Genomic DNA, 20,670 nt, shown 5'->3' with positions numbered 1-20,670 from the left:
GAGTGGCAACGACACTTTGTGCGGGGGAAGAGGAGGCCCCCTCCTTGGTGGAGAAGCTCCGTAGTGGATTTCGGCCGGGTGACCGAGAGAGACGGTGGCGGTGCACTAGACTCGGTGTCTTGTGCGCACTTGCCTTTGCTTGCCGGCATCGCCTTGGTGGCGTAGTGCAAGACGGTGATCGGAAGAGCCTCGGTGTCCCGTGGACGTAGGCGTTTGTGCTGAACCACGTTACATGACCGTGTCTACTCGGGAGTTTGCATATCCTCTCCCTTACCGCTTTACTTACCGCATTACGTTTCCGCATTTACTCTTTCTTGCTTCCTTTACTTTCCTAGTTAGTTTGATTAGGATTGGCTATAGGTTGCAAGTCTTTTGGGGTAAGTAGAGGGTAGCATAGATAAACCTTAGTCATAACTAGCTTGTGTAGGACGTGTTAGGTTTATCTTATGCAATTAGATTGAGCCCTAGGATAGAAAAGCGATTAGCGACCCTATTCACCCCCTCCCCCTCTAGGGTCGGACACCCCGGTGATCCTTACAACACCCTATTTAATGATGGTAGATGGACAGGTTCCTAGACGTCATGTAAAGTACTGATTGAAACATGAAATCACTGAAAAATCTAGGCTTCGTACATGGCAGTCACTGAAAAGCCTATACACTGAGAAGTCTACTCATTGAAAAAGCCTGTGCATGTTACATAGAGCAGAGAAATATCATGTGTGCATGAATTGATGCACTACAGTGGTGGTCTGCCACTTTTATTCGACATCAATAGCAGCACCATCTTTTGAGGCAAACAGTGTGTGTGGCTTTATTTTAATAAAATATTACCTAGTCGAGACAACTCAGATGCTTATGTTCAGTAAGGAGACATCAAATGGTGGCCTCGCTGCAAATAGTAAAAGAGAAGAGAGGGTTGCCACTATTAAAGGTTTATTTGCACTCACTTCTATATTTCCATTAAATATCAATCTACTACCTACCCGATGGGCTATGTTACTGATCCAAATTAGGATAGCCTGAATTTCAGGTTGAGGTTGTTGATCTCCTTTCTGGAGGTGTGAAGGGGAGAAATTGAGTGGACTCACATAAAGAATATGCAGCTCCCTACATTAGCACCCATAGCAGGAGATTCACGTAAAGAATATGAATTTCTTTGTCTTGTGAGCTACGGCTCATTCGAAAAACAAAGCTAGTGTAAGAGGTACTTAACAAGTTAACATGAGGTCAGTTATAAAAATACAAAAAAATGCTTTGGACAAAACTGGAAGCTAATACCATCATGTTAGATCGTATTTGTCGCGCCAGTCATGGTGGCGCGACAAGGCCGTCGTGCCGCGCCAACGACCAACGCAGACCAGAAAGGGCTGCAACTCGAAGTAGTCGCGTCACTCCCATTGGCGCGACAAAGCAAGACTGTCGCGCCACCAGTCCTGGCGCGACAGGGCTGATGTGCTGCGCCAACGGCCGACGCAGACCAGAAAGGCCTGCATTTCTGTTTTGGTGGCGTGGCAAGTCAATGGTGTCGCACCACTGCCATCGGCGCGACAAAGTCTGTTTGTCGCGCCACCCCGATTGGCGCGACAGGGCTGCTGTGCCACGCCAACGGCAGGGCTGCATTTCTCTCACGTTGGCGCGAGGGCACAGGCATGTCGCGCCACCGGGAATGGCGCGACAAGCATGTTCCCAGAAAACTGCTGGTACAATTGCTACTGCTTGGTTTGTTTGTTAAAAGCACTCTCGAAATTCTTAGATTCAGTTATGCATTTTTAGTCTGATATAGCATGATGATGCCCAACATATGCCATATGGAGTATGAACACCTTGATTTGTTTGTTAATGTCTCTCTAAATCATCATTGCAACATGCAACAGCCAATCAATGGGATGGACTTCTAGCCTCTTATTGCAACCATAAAGACAAATGTAGAATGGGAAACATAAGCAGTGCTGCTGTGATACATTTTGGCAAAGCTCTCACTGGCAGTCCTTCCCAGGGTTTTTTTTTACCGACCGTTCGGATCGAACCGCCGCCCGCCAGTTCCGGTAAACCGGACCGGTTTGTCTAGTTACCGGAAAAAACCGGCCAAATTCAAATTTCAAACCAAAAATGGTAGTTCAACTGGTTTCCACCGGTTAGCCAACCGGTTAGACCGGTAAACCGGTCCGGTTTGAGTAGTAACCGGTCGATTTGAGTGGTAACAGGCCAAATTTAAAAATTTTCCTTTTTTGGTTTAAATTCACATGCCCGCAAAGTATACTAAATGAATATTTGTATAACATATTTTAGCCTAAATAAACCCTCCAACCCTCTTTTGTACTACTTTTACATTAATACAATGTATAACAGGTTTTACATTGTATTTGTATACTTTTGTATGCATGCTTTTTTTATTTAACTTCAAATGCTCGCAAAGTATACTAAATGAATGAATATTTGAAAAATTTTGACACCATTAGATTCGTCGCAATTTGAAGTATTTTTAGGAATTTTTTGAGAATTTTTCATTTTTAAAAATTTAAATTTGAATTTTGAATTTGGGCTGGTTTGAAACCGGCCGGAACCGGAACCGGTCTAGACCGGTTTGATGGTAACCGCGGTTTCCGGACCGGTTCTGGTACCCAAATCATACAAACTTGCCTGGAGGAACCCAAGACATACCGCCGCACCAGCTTCATGTACCAGGACCAGCTGACGTTGTTTTCTCCTTCGGTCAAAGCAAATGCTAACGGAACTAGTTGCCTCTCTGGATCCACGGCAACTGCCATCATTAGTGTCCCCTTGTATTTACCCGTCAAGAATGTGGCATCCACGAGGATCAAAGGTCGGCAATGCTGGAATGATTCAGCACACTGGGGAAAGCAGCAGAACACCCTTTGTAAAATGTGCTTGTACACTCCACTGTGAGAAAGCATCATGTTTCCCGTGTGTATGAACCATCTAATCCCTGGATTGTATAGGGACATGCCCGTCAAGACTCTGGGCACCCTTGCATATGACTGTAGCCAATCTCCCCAGCAAAGAGCTATAGCATGCTGTTTTGCACGCCATGCTTTCGAGTACTTCACCCGGTAAGAACACATGCCGAAAATTGACTCCATAAGCGAAGGAACTGATGTGTCGCTGTCCTTCCGAACAATACCAAGAATGCGATGTGCTAGGTAACGTGCCGTGCACTGTGCGTGAACTTGCTTCGGTCTCGAGGATGCACATGTGTGACGCTGTCTTAGTCTGGTGATTTTCCACTGACCAGTGCCCCTAACAATCCATGCCCATACACCCCATAGGCACCCCTGCTTGCATAGCACATCGTATCGTACGCTCTTGTTCGAATAAACCACATTAAATGGACGATGATGACGCATTGCATAATCAGCCAAGAAAAACTGCAACTCTGGAAGTGAAGTGAATTTCATGCCCTTGCGAATCTCTGGACTGTCATTGTCAATTATAGACTCGCTTTCAAAGATATATGAGTCACAAATGGCTCTATGGATCCTACTAAGATCCTTAGCATTTGAAACCGCCGGGATTTCAACGTGGGCTAGCTTCATCATGCACAACTCTTCAGCGGTATAACTAAATCATGCCTCAGTGTTATTAACAGCCCGACCCATTGCCCCATCCCTACACTCCTCATCACCACTTATTTCCTCATCACTAGCGTTGGATCCATCGCCGTCATCATTTTCCTACTCTGCTTGGGGCACACTAGCATTACCCTCTGTTCTTCTTCCCCAGTGCCTTCATCATCGTCGTCGTCATCACTACTATCGCATTCATTGTCCACTGAACCTAAAGAAACATCATCATCCTCTCCAGCACCCCTGTCATCCTCCTCCTCGAAGGTACCATTGTCGAAATGATCGGAAGCGACGGCCATATCATAATCCGCAACAAATTCACTAGCACAAGTGAGATTTGGGACATCTTCTACAACGGTTGACTCTTGAGTTATATTCTCAATACGAAATGGAACTTTATCTACTCTCCCAACTGGTTCTTGTGTTCTAGATCTACGCGTTATTTCAACAACCACCTCCCAACAAACCACATTTGCACGCGCTACTATATCCTTGTACCTCCTCCAATGCATCTCCGATTCCAATGTCAGCATAACATAATGTGCTCTAGCTTTACCACAATCAAATCTGCCCCTCAGAGTTATTTCATCAATGCCACAAGAATGCTTTGAAACAACTCGGTCTACCAAATCCTTGAACGATGGAGAACTATCGAAAAGTTCTACATCCTCTATCATATTCTCAAACTCTCCATTTTCCTTAACCATACCCCCGTGAAAGAACCGAACTAATTCGTCCATTGTCTATACCTTGATCACGTATACAAAGAAATCACCTACACAAACAATTCTACATTGCCTATTATTCATAAAGCAAACCCTCATTATATTTTCCTGTACTAAATCCGAGAACAAATGTTAAACAATCTATGCAACTAATTGGGGTACAAAACAAAATATTGCCAGGTGATACAAAAAATTTGGGGTACAAATAAGCTCAAATAACCACACTATATGACTATCAAATACCACATAAGCCATTCTATGCCATAGATAATCTTATTCCCTTAGCATTGTACAAACTTCATCCCTCTGTTGCCTGTGTATGGTTGAAACAAACTCTCATTACATTTTCCACTACTCAATGCTAGAACAAAGCATAAACGATTCATGCAACTACTTTCTCACATCAAAATCGCGAGCAGAGTACCATCTGAGTACCACCTAAACCTCCAAACATAACTACACTAGCAACTACAACACTATTTCTCACATCAAGATCCTAACCCTAATCAACAAAAAACACTAACAACTACTAATGCACAAGGTAAAACGAAGAGCAAATGGGAGCAATACCTTCGGGAGAGGGTGGCGATTGATTTCCCCTACTCCCCCCCCCCAAAAAAAATTGCCGGATTTGGGGGGATCTGGCCGGCGGCGGCGAAGGCGATGCGCCTGGCGGCGCACTGCACGGGAGTGAGGAGGAAGAGTGGGAGGGTGGGGGAGGAAGGGGGCCTGCGCGGGCCTAGGTATTGCCCTTGTCGCACCAGCCTGCCTGGCGTGACAGGCCTCTTGTCGTGCCAGTGCATGTGGTGCGACAGAGGTGCCACGTCATTGCCCCGTCAGCGCAGCTGTGGCGCAGCGCTGCATCGAGCGCCAGCGTGGCAGCCCTGTCGCTCCACATGCAGTGGCGCGACAGAAGCCAACCGTCACGCCAGCTGCAGTGGCACGATCAAATGGGCTATGGGGCGAAAATAAACTGCCAACCAGGTTAAACTTAAAATATTATTATAAAAAAGGTTAAAAATAAAAAAATCAGAAGGTGGAGAGTGAGGAACTGTGAAGGCAGCCTAGGACGACGAACTGATGGGCGACAACAACTTCGGACGTTAATTTTTGACGGTTTAGCTTCCGGAAATGGGCTGGTTTATAGACTGATGGCCCAAAAGTCTAAAATCTAAGAGCATCTCTAGCAGATTACTTATCTCTCATATCTTATATATTTTCTCTCTCCATTATCAATAATATTATTTATATTTTTAGTAGCCAGTGCCGTAGCAGATTACTCAAAGAATATGATAGAGGGAGGAATTACTCTATGTTTGAGCAAGAGAGTGGTGCGTGTTGACGATCAACAAAAAAATTTAGGTATTGACAATGAAATATTGGTAATCTGCTCGAGCACATCTCATTACCAAATGAACATATTTTAGTATTGGAGAGAGGGATAAGTAATCTACTGGATATACTCTAAACATTTTATCTTCTTCCTTCAGTTTTCAGTCAAACATACATCTATTTCCATGGTGGCTAATACTCGTAGGAATTGACGCTAGGGTGTTCGTCGGCCGCCAGACCGTCATATTGGTCGCTCCGCCACTGGGTGGCTGGAAATGGATGCCCGGCTCCAGCTTTCGCCGCCGCCGCCTCACGATCGCGCACCTCTCGAGTCCGTTGACTCCGGCCTCCGCCGCCACAGCTCCTGCTTCTGGAGCTTAGCGAGTACAGTTGTACAGGTAGCCGCGCAAGCCGCTGGACTGGTGAAAGACCGGATCGGGTGCTCTAGCCTAAGAGGGGGAGTGGGTGAATTAGGCAACTTAAAAACTTAACCTATGGCTTCAACTAAATTGCACAATATTAAACTAAAACATGCTATTTATGTGCGCAACTACGGCTTTTCTAGTGTGAAACCCCTATCCCAAAAGAGTTTAGCAATCTATAGTCTTTCCTATCAAAGTACTACTCTAAGAAAGTAAAGGCACTCAAGGAAGCTAGTATAAAATGTGGAAACAAAAAGAGCGAGATAGGAGGAAGCAAACTCTTGACGCGGGTGTTTGTTCCGTGGTTCGGTTAGCCACAAAGGAACACCTATATCCACGTTGTTGAAGCACTCACTAAGAGTATCGCTTCTCGGTAATCAAGTCTCTTCCGTGGACTCAACCACGGTCACCTTGATCCCGATTTCCACTAAGGTGCTTCTCCACAAAGGATGGGGGTCTCCACGTCCCCCGCACAATGTCGTCCACGTCGCTCCATTCCAAGTCGGAGGGTAATTGACGTTGCCGGCGAGCCTCAAAACTCCAAGGGGCCGGCGCACCAAGATATCTTGTTGGTTCACTAAAGAACCACAGCACAAAGGCTCAAAGCCTTGCTCTCTCACTCGCTAAAGAGCTAACCTAGCACTAACGCTCTCAAGGATGTGCTAAGGACTAAGGATATGATCACTAAGCTCTTGGATGGATTGGAGATGTTCTTGAGTGTGGGTGTGATGTTCCTGAACTCCAGCAACCTTCAAATGCCTGGGGGGACTCATATATATAGGCCACCAAGTCAAGAGAGCCGTTACCCACTTTTCTGCGAGGGCACCGGTTAGACCGGTGGGTGGGCACCGGTGTAACCGGTCACACACATCTTGCAACTATCCGTTGGCCTTCTGACAGCTGACGTGGTTGTCACCGGTTAGACCGGTGCCTTGTCGTCGGTTCAATTGGTGCTGAAGAGATCTGACTTCCCTTCCTTGCAGCTGACGTGGCATTACACCGGTGCTTGCTCCGGTGCACCGTTGGTTCAACCGGTGCTGAAGAATTGCGTCCTGGCCACTTGACATGCTCTCTGGACAATAGTATGGTGCTTGCACCGGTGCCTCAACCTGGCACCACCGGTTCATCCGGTGCTACTAAGAATTCTTGACTTGGCCTTCATGCGTCCTGTCCAATGCACCGGTGCATGTGCGTCGGTTTATCCGGTGACCTCCGGTTAGACCAGTGCTAGGTCGTCGGTTAAACCGGTGCAGCTGATTCTGCATTCATTTGTCCAAATCGTCGTTGCGGTCATTTGGACACTTCAAATATATTCTATCTCTGCTTTTTCACTGCGGCTTGTCATCTCTGCGGTGGATTGGACACATCTCTGCGGTGAATTGGACGTCTTGGAGATGGTTTGGACATCATCCATGGGACCTAATTACACCTACGAATATGTTCTCACAAATTTGTTAATCCCATTGATTATGTTGTCACACAATCATCAAAATCACAAAGAATGGCTTAACGAGGCCATGTTCCTTACAACTGACTACTACTTACAACCTTGGAAGATCTAGCGAGAGGTCTTAGCATGTTGGCCAGTTAATCTTTAGCGATTGGCACACCTCCCACCAGACCTGCTTGGTAAAGGAGCAGGTGCATGCAGAGGATAGGATCGATGGATTCAGGCTCTTATCACATAGCAGGCATGTTTTGTCGGCTTCTAAACTGTTCCTGATCCGTCCAATGCCTCGTCTTGAACGCGAGCCATAAGAAGATTTTCACTTTCATTAAGTGCCCAAGTCTTCCGGATTAAGGAGCTGTCAAGAAAAGGAATTGAACCAGCACGTAGCATTTTGTAGGCCGAACTAGCTGTGTACTCCCCGTTTTGGCATGGCTTGAAAGAAAGCACGGTGGGAAGAGGCCACCAGTGTCGAGCAGGACAACTGCAGCCATCCCGGTGAGAAGCTCAAAGGTCCACTACTAGTCGAGTTCAAGTGTTGGACCCGAGTGAAAAATTGACGACGCAGTTAAAAAAAACTGAGAATACGGGGAGATGCTTTGAATAGAATCAAACAGCAAGGATCTGAAGAGGAGATACAAGTACCAAAATATTTTCTTTCTATAAAAGCAGGAGAAATTCTAAGTCAGAGAAAAAAAATGAAGGAGATACAAGATCCTGAGTGAGGCTGCTCGATCGTGTCAGGCCTCCGATCCATTCAGTAAACTGAAGGCCTGCTTATGATTCTGATCCCCCACTGACATGGTTTCGCTGTTGGCACGGTGCCTGTCTTGAATGTCCAGCAAGCGGGCGATCCTTGCGTGCTTCTGCTAACAACTTGAGATTCGATGGCCACGCTCTGCTCATCATATAGGCATGGTCTGTGCCACCTGCGTACAACGTACGTACGTGTGACCCACCCAAGGAATCCATTCGATCAATCATGTCGTCGGCACCGGCCCCGACGCTGCTGCCGTTCGGCCGCCTCGCGCCCGGGCCGCTGTCCGGTTCGGCGACGCGCGCGCGGCAAGCCACCGGCACACACCTGCACCGGATCGACGGCTACTCGCTCGTGGACGGGGCGGTGGCCACCGGCAAGGCCGTCCGCTCCAGCCGGTTCGTCGGCGGCGGCCACCAGTTGGAGCTCCTCTCACTAGGCCTGGGCATTCGGTTCTAACCGAACCGATCGGTTCGGTTCTTTAGTTTCTACACAAATTCGGTACTTAGAAAACAGGAACCGATCGGTTCTTTTCAGAAATAGGAACCGAGCAAATTTGGTTTCGGTTCTTTCGGTTCGGTTCCGGTTAAAACCGAAGTAATCGAACAAAGTTCCCAAAATCAACAAAAAATTAAAAAAAATCCCTCCGCCGGTCCGCCGCGGCTGCGCGCCTGCCGGGGTGGCCGCCGCCGCCGCGCACGCGCTGGCCGGCAGGGTGGCCGCCGCTACCGCCGCCCCCGCCCGCCCCTCACAAGTCTGGATCTCGAGCGCCGGGGAGTGGAGGGAGCGCTGCGCCGTCGGGAGAGATGGGAGCTGGGAGTGGGGCCGCGCGCTGCCGCCGTCATGCTGCCTCCGCGGCCATGCTCTGCCGCCGCCGCCTTGCTGGTGCCTCCGCGGCCGCGCGCCGCCGCCGCTGCCGCCGCCCTGCCTCCGCGGCCTCGCGCACGCCAGGAGCTGGATAGCGGCGAGCGGCCGTTCGCTGGCCGGTGGTGAGGGCTGCAGGAGCTGGCGAGCTGCCGAGAGCCCGAGGGGCGGAGGGGCAGGGGGCCAGGGCGGCCGGGTGGAGAGGTGCAGGGCGCAGAGGCTCAGGCGGCGCGATGGGGAATGGGGAGGGGGCGCTGGGACTGGGAGGGGAGGCCGGGAGGGAGCTGCGTTGGTGGGGTGGGGAGGTGGGCTAGGGTTAGAAGATGGGCCGCCGGATTGGGCCATTTGGGCTTCATGGAATCATGGGTTAATTTGCATATGGTCTCGGTTCTTCGGTTAACCGAGTCTAGGAACCGAACCGAACCGAGTATTTCGGTTCCTGAGAACTAGGAACCGAAATGGAACCGAAGTTTTCGGTTTCGGTTCGGTTCGGCTCCGGTTCTCGATTTTTTGGTTCGGTCCTCGATTCTCGGTTTTTTGTGCCTAGGGCTACCTCTCACTACTGAAAAAAATGCTTTTGGCACCGGTCCCGGATGGCCTTTGGTACTGGTTCTTACAACCGGTACTAGGCATCCGGGACCAATGACTCTAGCCATTAATACCGGGTGAATGACCCAGTACCTTTGGGTACCTTTGCACTGCGTCATAAGAAAATAGGGGCACATTGCAGTGGCTAGGATTCGAACCCGGGTACGGCGGCGGCGGCCACCAGTTGGAGCTCCTCTCACTACTGGAAAAAGTGCCTTTGGCACCGGTCACGGATGGCCTTTGGTACCAGTTCTTACAACCGGTACTAGGCATCCGGGACCAATGACTCTAGCCATTAATATCAGGTGAATGACCCGGTACCTTTGGGTACCTTTGCACTGCGTCGTAAGAAAATAGGGGCACATTGCAGTGGCTAGGATTCGAACCCGTGACCTCTTGTCTCACGTGTATCTCCTTTACCATCTCATCTACGATGCAGTTGTGACTGAGGGAAAGATATTTTCCTTTTAAAATTAACCTGTGAATCACTTTTAGTACCGGGTGGTAGACACCACCCAATACTAAAGGCTAGACATAAGTATCGAGTGATGTTTCAACCGATACTAATGTGAAAGGATCCATTAGTACCGGGTGGTAACACCATTCGGTACCAATGTCTACCCTTTGGTACCGGGTGGTGTTACCACCTGTTACTAAAAAAATTCTTGGATCTTTCCATGCACCTCAAAAAAAGCTTTGGTACCGGGTCAATTTGGTTTTGGTACCTTTGAGGTGGACTGATGGCCTTTTTCTAATAGTGTCTGTTACCCAACGGCCTCAACCACCTGCACCGTGGCTTCGTCTCCGTCGACCTCGCGCTCGCCGGCTGCGGCCCGGAGCCCTGGGCCACGGCCACGGACACTGCATCCATCCCGGTCCACTACTCGTCGAGTTCAGTGTTGGCTCCGAGTGAAAATTAAATTCACGATGCAATTAAAAAACTGAGAATAAAAGATCCTGAAGCGCTGCGCGCCATGCTGGATATCATCATGACTTGAACAGCAGCAGGAAGGATCGAAGAACTGTAGGGGATTGAAGAGGTATGCTGCGCAGTACTCATCATTAATGCAAGGAAGCAACGCGGGCCGAGGAAGGACGACCATGCGCAGCCACTGTGTGAACACGGGAGACAGGAGGGGATTGAAGAGACCGTACGCCCATGTCCACCTCCAACAGACATGAAGAGGGCTTTTGCTACGGTACACCGAAATGACTGTGGACCGTTGATCTTATAGACTATTACCTCTTAGGAGGTAATAGTTTTAATATTTATTATATGTATTTTAAATACAAAAAGTAGGGATTAGATCTAATTTGCATGCATGGTTAGTTGAGATTAGATCTAACTTGCATGCAGATTAGTTGAGATGTGCCGGCAATGGGAATTTTTTGAGATCTCAGATTTGTTTTTGTTCCTTAACGTGAACAAAAGCAAACATGCGGTGTTTGATTACTTCGGAAAAAATATGTTCATGGCAATAACGTGTATACGTGACAAACTTGGCTAGAAAAATATTTTTAGAATCATATCATGACCGGTGTCTATGAGATCTGTACCATCTAATGTGCCATGACGTGACATTTGGCAGATGCATTTCTTTGCCCCTCCATGCCATGCACGTCACATACAGGTAGAAATTTGGGTGTAACGTTTTTTTAGCCATGAAGTGACATTTGCCAACCAAAATTTTATTTGTACCAAAGCTTGTGCTAGCCATTAAATTGAGACAAGAAATATTTTTTTGTCCCCTCGAAGCATTAGATGTGACATCAAATTATCTCTTAGAAGCATTTGAAACAGCATATAATTTTTTTATTCTTTATCATAGACATGATTCATACATCAAAATTTTATCTTGTGAGTCCAAGAAAATAGCACAGAGATGGTATAGAATACAAGTTAAATCCAATTTTTTTGACATGTTATGAATTCTCTAAAACTAATTAAAACATGTGTTGCAATCGGAGGTAGGACTATAATTATCTATCTATAAAAAGTTGAAATAATTGAATCTCTTTTTCACCAAGATTAGGGTCATCTTACCCCTCACGATGGGTCCACTTGTCAGGCCAAAAGGTTTCACGAGAGGAAGTGAGAGATTGGTTTCACTACCGGAAATGGCTTATTTGCCGTGTGTTGGTGGAGGACACCCTTCGGGACGGTGGAGTGTCACAACAGCTCGGGAGGGGACGAGGACCCCTTCGGAAGTGAACAGACCGCGGAACGAGAAGACACAATAAACGCACAGTAACAGAGCAACAATTACTCTTGTATTAAATGTCCCATCATGAGGAAATATACACGGCATTTATAGGCGATGGTCCAACTACTCCTCGCATAATTACACATTTTTACCCTCCGACGGCTAGATTCTAGAAATATTTCATGGGTATACATGTAATCTTACAACGATCATGGATTACAGCTTGCATTCATCCATGGTCCCACGTCGAGCCCACGTGCTATTCGCTTGCTTGATGCTCGACCTCTTTGCTTGGTGGGCTTCGGCCCAGGTTGTATGAGTGGACCTGAAGGAACCCTCCCGCCGGAGGTCTTCACTAAGGTGGCTTCCCCAACACTGTGTGTTTACATCTTTGCCGTGTGCCTTGTATCGGCCACATGGCTAAGATTCTGTTTGCATGAGACAATTATTAAATACACATCAAATAAGGCACACATGGCATATAGGTTCTTTGCTCGTTTGCAGGACAAGAATACACACGGCAAAATAATTGTATCTTTGCTTTTTAGATTTTGTAAGTTGGAACTGGTTGTGTAAAAGCCTGAACCTGAAGGCTATTGCAAGTACGTATCATTTTAACAAATATTCGAGTGAATGTTAAGTGTTTCTGCGTGTATATATGGCATCATTTCACAAATCTGAATAAGCACGTGTGTGCAAGCTTTCCATCGTTTCGCCTTTCCGTACATGAACATTCAGCATTGCGTGTGAATGATTTTATTTTATTTGATCCAACACATGCGACGTTTTTCATCATATGCACACATTCCTGTGCAGTGACGAAGCTGGAAAGCTTCATAAGGTTACATTGACAACCGTTAGTGCTAAAAAAGTGAACTCATTTTCAGAAACTTTGTCCGATAGCTATCAGTTTTTTTTTTCTGCTGAGTGCTCAGAATTCATCAAACCTGGAAAGTAGTAAGGAATGCTGCAGAGATCACTAATTGAAAAATAGCATGTCATCTGGTAGTTCAAACACAAACAACTATAATTTAACTCCAATATGGCAAACTTGGATAGCATAGCTAGCAACAAGAGCCTTCTGTTCTCTCTTTGTATGACCAACTCTAGAATAAATCTAAACTATTTTACAAAAATCCTGATGGTTTGAAAAATAGAGATCAACTAAAATTCTGGGTGGCAAGTACATGCCCTTTGCTGGTAGTAAGCTCATTCAAGGGCGACAAGATCAGCTCAGCTGGCATCTTCTTCCTAAATTTCTCCATATCCTTTTGCGTGAATGGATTTGTTATTTCACTCCCATTCCAAAATTGCATATATTTTATTGTAAAAATCCCGCATGAGCACCTGCAATTACAATTTTTAACCATTACAATAAATCTATGGATAGGTTCAATTCTACCCCCACAATACAAGCTTATGAAAATTCTTACGCATCATGTTGTCGTGGAATGTTTTTCTTCACAACAACATCCCATTGTAGAATGTCATAGTTACTCCACCTGGACTCCAACTTGTCAGATGATGCCAAAATTGCTTGCAAAATTGAATGAATTCCACATCTCTGAAAGGTAGCTTAAGTCAAAAAAATTGTACGATTAGCTTAATAGTTTCAACTTACTTGCTTAACAGTATATCGCACATACCAATTCGACTAATTCTTCTTCATAATTTATGGTCCTATTGAAAGAATCGAGAACTTGAATTTCATTTCTAGCAGGGTACAGAACACAGAGCCACCAGTGACTTTTTGTATTATTCATGGGAATGAAGACCTACATTAACATGGACATTAACTTTTAGAATCTGCATTAAGTTGTGAAATGGAAAACTATGATATCAGTGTTACCATATCAGCTCCAACCAATTCCTGAGCAGACTTATGGCACAACCTCCACCAAGGTACACCAGTTTGTACCCAAGCTTTCCCAATCATTCGTAACCACTGACAATTGACATCTAAAAGTGCATGCTTTATCTCGTTAGTATCTTTTTTCCAATCAGAGTTGAATATAGTTGCATAGGAGTCTACTATCTGCATGCATACATAATAATATTAATTACCAAGAAATTTTCTATGGCAAATACATAAATTAAAGTACACGACTTACCCCAGAACATAACCATTTGTCTCCTGCATCCTCTCTCACACGTGTTACTAGACATTTCAATTGATTAGCACCCAGCTCAATTCCACCTATGGATACTAGACTTTTTTTTGGTTCAGTCGCTAATTCCTCCAAAATATATTTAATGGCGTGAAGTTCCAAGTCACTTAACTCTAGTCCTTTTGTAATGTCGCCTGCATCATTGTTAAACATTAATATATAGAAAGTATCTGTTCAATGAAAAACCAAAGCATGAACACATACCAACATTTGGACAATTAGTTTTTGTTGTAGATACCCTATTCTGCTTTGTGCCTATGTACGGAGACTTGCAGACTTTGCTTGGTTGCCTATTGGTTCTGGTTTTTACCTTTTCAACCAGTGTAGGACTCAAAACAAAATCAATTTTCCTCTTTGCTCCTGAAGATAAGTTGGATGAAGAAACCTCCCTTTCATCACCAGTACCCTGCTCCGGACATGGTTTTTCTTTCTCTGATTTATCCATACTGTTTGCATGACTTGCCAACTCACTTTCCTTTTGAACATTGGAATTCGATTCTCGCGATTTGCTAGTACCCGATGAATCACATTGTTTTCCCTCACACTTTGTAGACCTATTACTTCTAGTTCCATCAAATAGCTTGACAACCATCTAATATTTTCAATGCAAATGACGTAAGCAGCTTTATACTAACCATTCACATACATGTATTATAAATAATAGAGCAACTTGAATTTATAACCTGCACAACCGTATGCAACTCCGGGAACCTAACAAATAGGGATTTCATTGCTTCCATTGATTCCTGAAATACAATGGACACTAACATAAATACGACTCAAATTCGTTTCTTAAAACATACAGATATGTACCTTTATCTTGATTTCGTCATCCTCCATAGCATCACGCAGGTCTTCTTGATTTACATCTTCCTGTTCAACCTTAAAAAGAAATAAGAGTAACTTTAAATGGACAACTAACAATTGACCAACAAACTTGGTTAATGCATTTACTGTCCAAAAGTGCAATTAAAAAACATTACATTCTCATTCCAATCCTTATTTTCAGATTTTTCGTATCTCATTCCCTCATTATATTGGTCATCACCAATATCCTGGTAAAAATTATCATTACCAGTGTGCACTTTGGACTCATTCGGTTCCAATTCCGTGACCACCTGCACCATAAAAAAAGAAGCTTCACATCCATCACTAGATAAAACAGAAGGCAAAATAACACATTCCAAATTACCTTTTCAGCCCCAAATTTCTTTATAGCTTGAATGCGTGCTCGCTTCAAAACTTTGTCTTCATTCCAATTTCTTATCAACGGATGTTGATGCAGTGTATAATCTAAGCCATCACCAGATGCTTGAAAATGCTCAAAAAACCAAACCTGGGCACATAATATTAATCATTGATGTCTAACATTTTCAGTACTACCATGAATAATACTAAAACTAGTACAGACAAAAAAAAAACACCTGGAATAGTGCCAAATTTCCAGCAAGTCCTGTTCTTCTGTTCTTCTTGAATTCAACCAGGTTGTCCAACAAATGAACTAATGTGAATCGCGCCCAATTGAGATTCTTGATTCTTGAAACATTAACCACCAACTCTAAATAGTTGCTGGCAACATAACCCTTAGAACTAGGTGCCAAAATTGTTCCTATAGCATATAGCACAAACATCCTAGCAAAGTGATCAGCATCAGCCTCCCTTGGTATTCTTTCCTCCAAGTATTTGAAAGTGATTGATGTATCACCCTTTTGTTTATAAACACTAAACCATTTACGGTCTGCTTGCTTCCTACTAATTTCAATCTTTTCTCCTTTGTCAACTAGACCTAATATGCAGTACACATCCCATGGGGAAATAGAAACCACGTGGCCCTGAATTGTAAAGGTCCTATCTGCTGCATTGAATTTTTCAACAAGACTCTCCACTAGCATACGTTGAATAGGCATCGATGGAATATTAAGTAACTTGCCTAATCCTATTTTTTCAACTATATCCCTTTGATCCTTTGTCAATTTCCTGCATAATGCAGCAAATTTTCCTGGCATACACACGGTTGCAACCTGGTTATCAAACATATAAAAAACAACAAAATATATCAAATTAAAAAATGACTCTGAAGGCCTTGTCCATAATATATTACAAACAAGAACGTACCATCTTTGATCAGCACACAACTCGATTCACCAACTCTATGGAGTGGTCAATCCCTTAAACAATCTAATGGGAGTGGCTTTATTCTGTATTCTCCATCTCCTTCAGTTTCACCCACAGATGAATCTAAAGCAAAGTCTGCTGATAAGATACAGGGATGGGGATAGAGGGCCAAAGCGTTGCTCAGCAACCTCGGTGGCAGGACATATTCCGGCTTACCTTTCCAGCCGTGGCTGACGGACGGCGGAAGCCGATGTGGCGGACCACCGGGATGCACAACACGCAGTGGCCGCCGGCAAGACGCCGTCGAGTGCAGGGTCGGCGTACAAGGCGGCGGCAGCCTCTATGTAGCGATGGAACCCTAATCCATGCCTATGTTGAATCCATCTCCGAGAGTATAGGAACCAGGCTAACAGAATCATGAATCTCGGAACGAGGGCAGCGTAGGAGGCGGCGGCGGCAGCAGTCGGATAGAGATTGATTTGCCTCACCCGTCGCCGCTAGAAGTCAGGCGGGTCGCTAGAGCGGATGCGGCTGGGAGTCATAATTATTTCAATGTTTAAGATTAACATAATCAATTAATTAATTAAGAAATGGACGGCTGGGAATCATTTGAGGTCTTACCTCCTGGGAGGTAACCGGTGTACCGTAGCGTCGCCCCATGAAGAGCGATGGAAGGCACAGCTGTACCAATGGAGGCGCCGGGGTAGGCGCTCCAGCTGCATGCACGAATGTTGTCATGCTGAATGCCGGCTACCGATCGAGTCGTGCCTCGTGCCAGTAGACGAAGAAACGCATGAAATGTCCAGCAATCATGGAGTGCGATGGAAGGCAGTGCTGGGCCAATCGATGCGCCTGGGTAGGCGTTCCGATCCTGTTGCATTGCATCGACGGCCAAGAAATTTGGTACCCATCGTCTCTCATCCTGCAAGTTACGTTCTCCGGCTCTCTTTATAATCCCCAGTAGTACTTCCCGATCAGGAGGGCACACACGCACCATTCTTCAGCGACCATCCTCCTGAAGCCTCTCGAGATCCTCTACCACCTATCCATCGATGGCGGCTGCTACCTCCTACGCGACCCATGTAACATATCGATCATATCCTAGCTACTCCGGGTGCATACCACCACCATCTCCCAAGCTCCCAGTCGCCTGACGATGACCTCTTGTGCTATACTTGCAGGCCATGGCGAGCCCGGCGGGGCAGTGGGCTATCCTCGCGCTTCTCTCCCTCTCTGTCAGCCTCACTGCTTTGCCCGCGGGCACTGGTTTTTCAGTAAGTTGATTGCTTGCCCTTTCTATATATTTACGTATGTAAGAAAAGTCTGCTCCATTTCCTCCGATCCAGCAAAAATACGGTATTTTTTATATTGAAAAATATCAAAAGCTAGGCGCAAGGTTCCTTGATAGATGTTACTTACGTACGGCTAAAACGATATATACTGTTACAGGAAAATCCAAAACTGATCTGCTGCAAGATCTACATTTCTGAAAGCCGCAACAAGTCCGCTCTTGACGAAATTGATAAAGCAGCAAGGAAAGACCCTGAAAATGTCGTGGTGCTAATTAAGCAGGTTCCGAGATCATATCTACAACCGTGTGCGCTATACGTTTGTCTCATATATTTCCACATCCGAGTGGAATTATTCCAATGAAGGCCTCGTTCGGCAGGCCTGTTTTCAAGCCAGCCCTGGATTAAATCATTCCACTAGGTTTCACTCAAACCCACTGATGATCATGGATTCCTGACCAGGAATCAAACCTGCTGCTCATTTGTTTTGTTCGGCAGCAATGGAACCAAAACAACTGGTTTTAACACAATAAGACCTGCTTATTTGTACCATATAACCAAATGCGGATGCTAAAACAAACATTTTGCCTCCAGACGTCTGCATATTTTTCATTCATATGTGCCAGCAGGTCTAGGCAAGTAGAAATTGAAAAATAGCTATGTGATACAGAAATATGTTGCCCACGCATCAGAAAAATACATTCTACTACCACCGGCTGAGATATCAAAATGGCATCAGAGAGTAGGTTATGTCATGCACCTCAGAACAAAAATTCAGCAGGAGTAGCTAAGAAAAGTCCTTGCTGTTTCACAGCTACAAACAGGATCTCACGGTAGTCTATTGCTGTGTCCTCAATCCTTGACGAGATTCATAATCCTGTTGCTTGTGAACTCTTCCGAGCAATATTCTTCACTCCCGCACCGACACATTTTAAAAGTAATAGTGTTCGAATTGGGATCATGCTTGATAACAAACATGACGTTAACTAAATCTCTGATGTTTCGAAGCGTTTCTATACCATGCGGAGTCAACTGTCTAACACGAACCTTTGATACACCGGCAGGGCATAAAGCACACAGGATAAATAGGAGGCCCTGCAAGTATTTACAAAAGAAGTGTAATGTCAGTGAACAAAAACTTCTGTAAATTACTCGTGCATGAAAAATGACCGTGATAAACAAAGGCTAATTAAAGACAGGTAGACATGACCTCAGACGTTTGTTTATCATGGTCATTTTTCATGTCTTTAATTAGCATTTGTTTATCATGGTCATTTTTCATGCATGAATAATTTACAAAAGTTTTTGTTCACTGACATTACACTTCTTTTGTAAATACTTGTAGGGCCTCCTACTTATCCTGTGTGCTTTATGCCCTACCGATGTATCAAAGGTTTGTGTTGGACAGTTGACTCCGTGTGGTATCGAAATGCTTCGAAACATCAGAGATTTTGTTAACGTCATGTTTGTTATCAAGCATGATCCCAATTCGAACACTGTTACTCTTAAAATGTGTCGGTGTGGGAGTGAAGAATATTGCTCGAAAGAGTTCACAAGCAACAGGATTATGAATCTCGTCAAGGATTGAGGACATAGCAATAGACTACCGTGAGATCCTGTTTGTAGCTGTGAAACAGCAAGGACTTTTCTTAGCTACTCCTGCTGAATTTTTGTTCTGAGGTGCATGACATAACCTACTCTCTGATGCCATTTTGATATCTCAGCCGGTGGTAGTAGAATGTATTTTTCTGATGTGTGGGCAACATATTTCTATATCGCATAGCTATTTTTCAGTTTCTACTTGCCTAGACCTGCTGGCACATATGAATGAAAAATATGCAGACGTCTGGAGGCAAAATGTTTGTTTTAGCTTCCGCATTTGGTTATATGGTACAAATAAGTAGGTCATATTGTGTTAAAACCAGTTGTTTTGGTTCCATTGCTGCCGAACAAAACAAATGAGCAGCAGGTTTGATTCCTGGTAAGGAATCCATGATCATCAGTGGGTTTGAGTGAAACCAAGTGGAATGATTTAATCCAGGTCTGGTTTGAAAACAGGGCTGGCTTGAAAACAGGCCTGCCGAACGAGGCCTTACCTGGCTAAGGATGTGGCCTCTGACATTGCGAGTTCAAAAGGTACACTGTTCGTTAAAATAATATGGTATGTAGTGTGTGTGTGTGTGTGTGTGTGTGTGTGTGTGTGTGTGTGTGTGTGTGTTATAGACACACACACCAGCCATATATACAAATACCTGATCCTTCTCGATCACCCAATTTGTATGCATGCAGTCCCAGTGTTCCTGTACACAGACCCATCCAGAACGAAAGACTCTTGGTGACGTACGGCGTGACCTTGGCTACTACAAGCCGAGGAATGGCGCGGACCGCCAGTGATCAGGCGTGATGTAACTTGATACGACAGAGGGAAATAAACCTGATGTAGTTTTTCAAAAAAATAAACCAGATGTGTGCCCAACAATAGTTGATCATCAAATGCTACAAAAAAAAAGGTGTCACAACAGTTGGTGCCATGCCTTTTGTTGAGGGCTATAATGTGCCAGTGCAGTCCAAGAATATCAAAAAAGTGGAGGACATTGTGAAAAAATTAAGAGAACAACTAGGTGGTCGCGGTGGTGAAGGGTCCCCAAAGTTGTTAGCTTTGGCACTTCGCCATGGGAGTTTTGTAGAGGTCGGATGCTTGTTGGATCCAAATCATCTCAGGGCCGATCAAGTTCAGGACAAGGTCAAGCAGATTGCAGCAGAGCGAGGACTTGAAGATAAAGTTCAAAAGGGGTACTACACTGACATAACCAAGGATATGATTCTCTTACATCTGTCTAAGATATTGTATGAGAATCGTATCCTTGGTGTATGCCCAAGTTAAAATGGCTCCGGAAGTGAAGAACGGGAGGGCACGAATGAGTCAGTTACTAAAGGCTCCCAAATAACTGTTGTACGTATGTTAATCATGTATGATACCAATAATCATACGAATCTGTATATGTGTAGTGTGTATATGTATGTGTATGCGTATGTGTGTATGTAGTGTGTGTATGCATGTGTACATACCCATGTATATATGTATTTGTGTATATACCCAAGTGTAGCTACTCCACACTATATTATCTATTGGTTGTTGGATTTGGACGGGGAAGAATCCATAAAGGATCTAA

General features: G+C 44.9%; 2 protein-coding genes and 1 long non-coding RNA gene across 8 annotated transcripts; 2 read left to right on the top strand and 1 right to left on the bottom strand.

Moving 5' to 3' along the window:
* Positions 1–12,900: 12,900 nt before the first annotated feature.
* On the bottom strand, positions 12,901–16,849 carry LOC120666988. Of its 6 annotated transcripts, none has more exons than XM_039946996.1 (12): positions 16,209–16,849; positions 15,518–16,114; positions 15,286–15,429; positions 15,077–15,211; positions 14,907–14,975; positions 14,777–14,839; positions 14,298–14,685; positions 14,037–14,227; positions 13,775–13,960; positions 13,572–13,700; positions 13,359–13,489; positions 12,906–13,272 (listed from the first exon to the last, which is right to left on the bottom strand). In XM_039946996.1, exons 1-12 carry the CDS (start codon positions 16,209–16,211, stop codon positions 13,086–13,088), a joined length of 2,223 nt encoding a protein of 740 aa, XP_039802930.1. In that variant the 5' UTR covers positions 16,212–16,849; the 3' UTR covers positions 12,906–13,085. The 6 variants fall into 6 exon arrangements, 4 of the variants coding, with proteins under 4 accessions (XP_039802930.1, XP_039802928.1, XP_039802927.1 ...); XM_039946994.1 differs by having other exon boundaries at positions 15,518–16,331; positions 16,425–16,849; XR_005672036.1 differs by having other exon boundaries at positions 12,901–13,272; positions 13,359–13,427; positions 13,547–13,700; positions 15,518–16,847.
* Positions 16,850–17,160: 311 nt separating this feature from the next.
* Positions 17,161–17,909, top strand: LOC120666985. Its single transcript, XM_039946992.1, has 3 exons — positions 17,161–17,290; positions 17,390–17,482; positions 17,658–17,909. Exons 1-3 carry the CDS (start codon positions 17,261–17,263, stop codon positions 17,859–17,861), a joined length of 327 nt encoding a protein of 108 aa, XP_039802926.1. The 5' UTR covers positions 17,161–17,260; the 3' UTR covers positions 17,862–17,909.
* Positions 17,910–18,926: 1,017 nt separating this feature from the next.
* Positions 18,927–20,670, top strand: LOC120666986. Its single transcript, XR_005672035.1, has 2 exons — positions 18,927–19,633; positions 19,787–20,670. It is a non-coding gene; the product is annotated as an uncharacterized LOC120666986 (long non-coding RNA).

The sequence above is a fragment of the Panicum virgatum genome, chromosome 3N (assembly GCF_016808335.1).
Source record: "Panicum virgatum strain AP13 chromosome 3N, P.virgatum_v5, whole genome shotgun sequence".
NCBI classification, from domain to species: domain Eukaryota; kingdom Viridiplantae; phylum Streptophyta; class Magnoliopsida; order Poales; family Poaceae; genus Panicum; species Panicum virgatum.
Note: the sequence above shows the minus strand (reverse complement) of the source record. Positions and strands in the feature narration are given on the sequence as shown.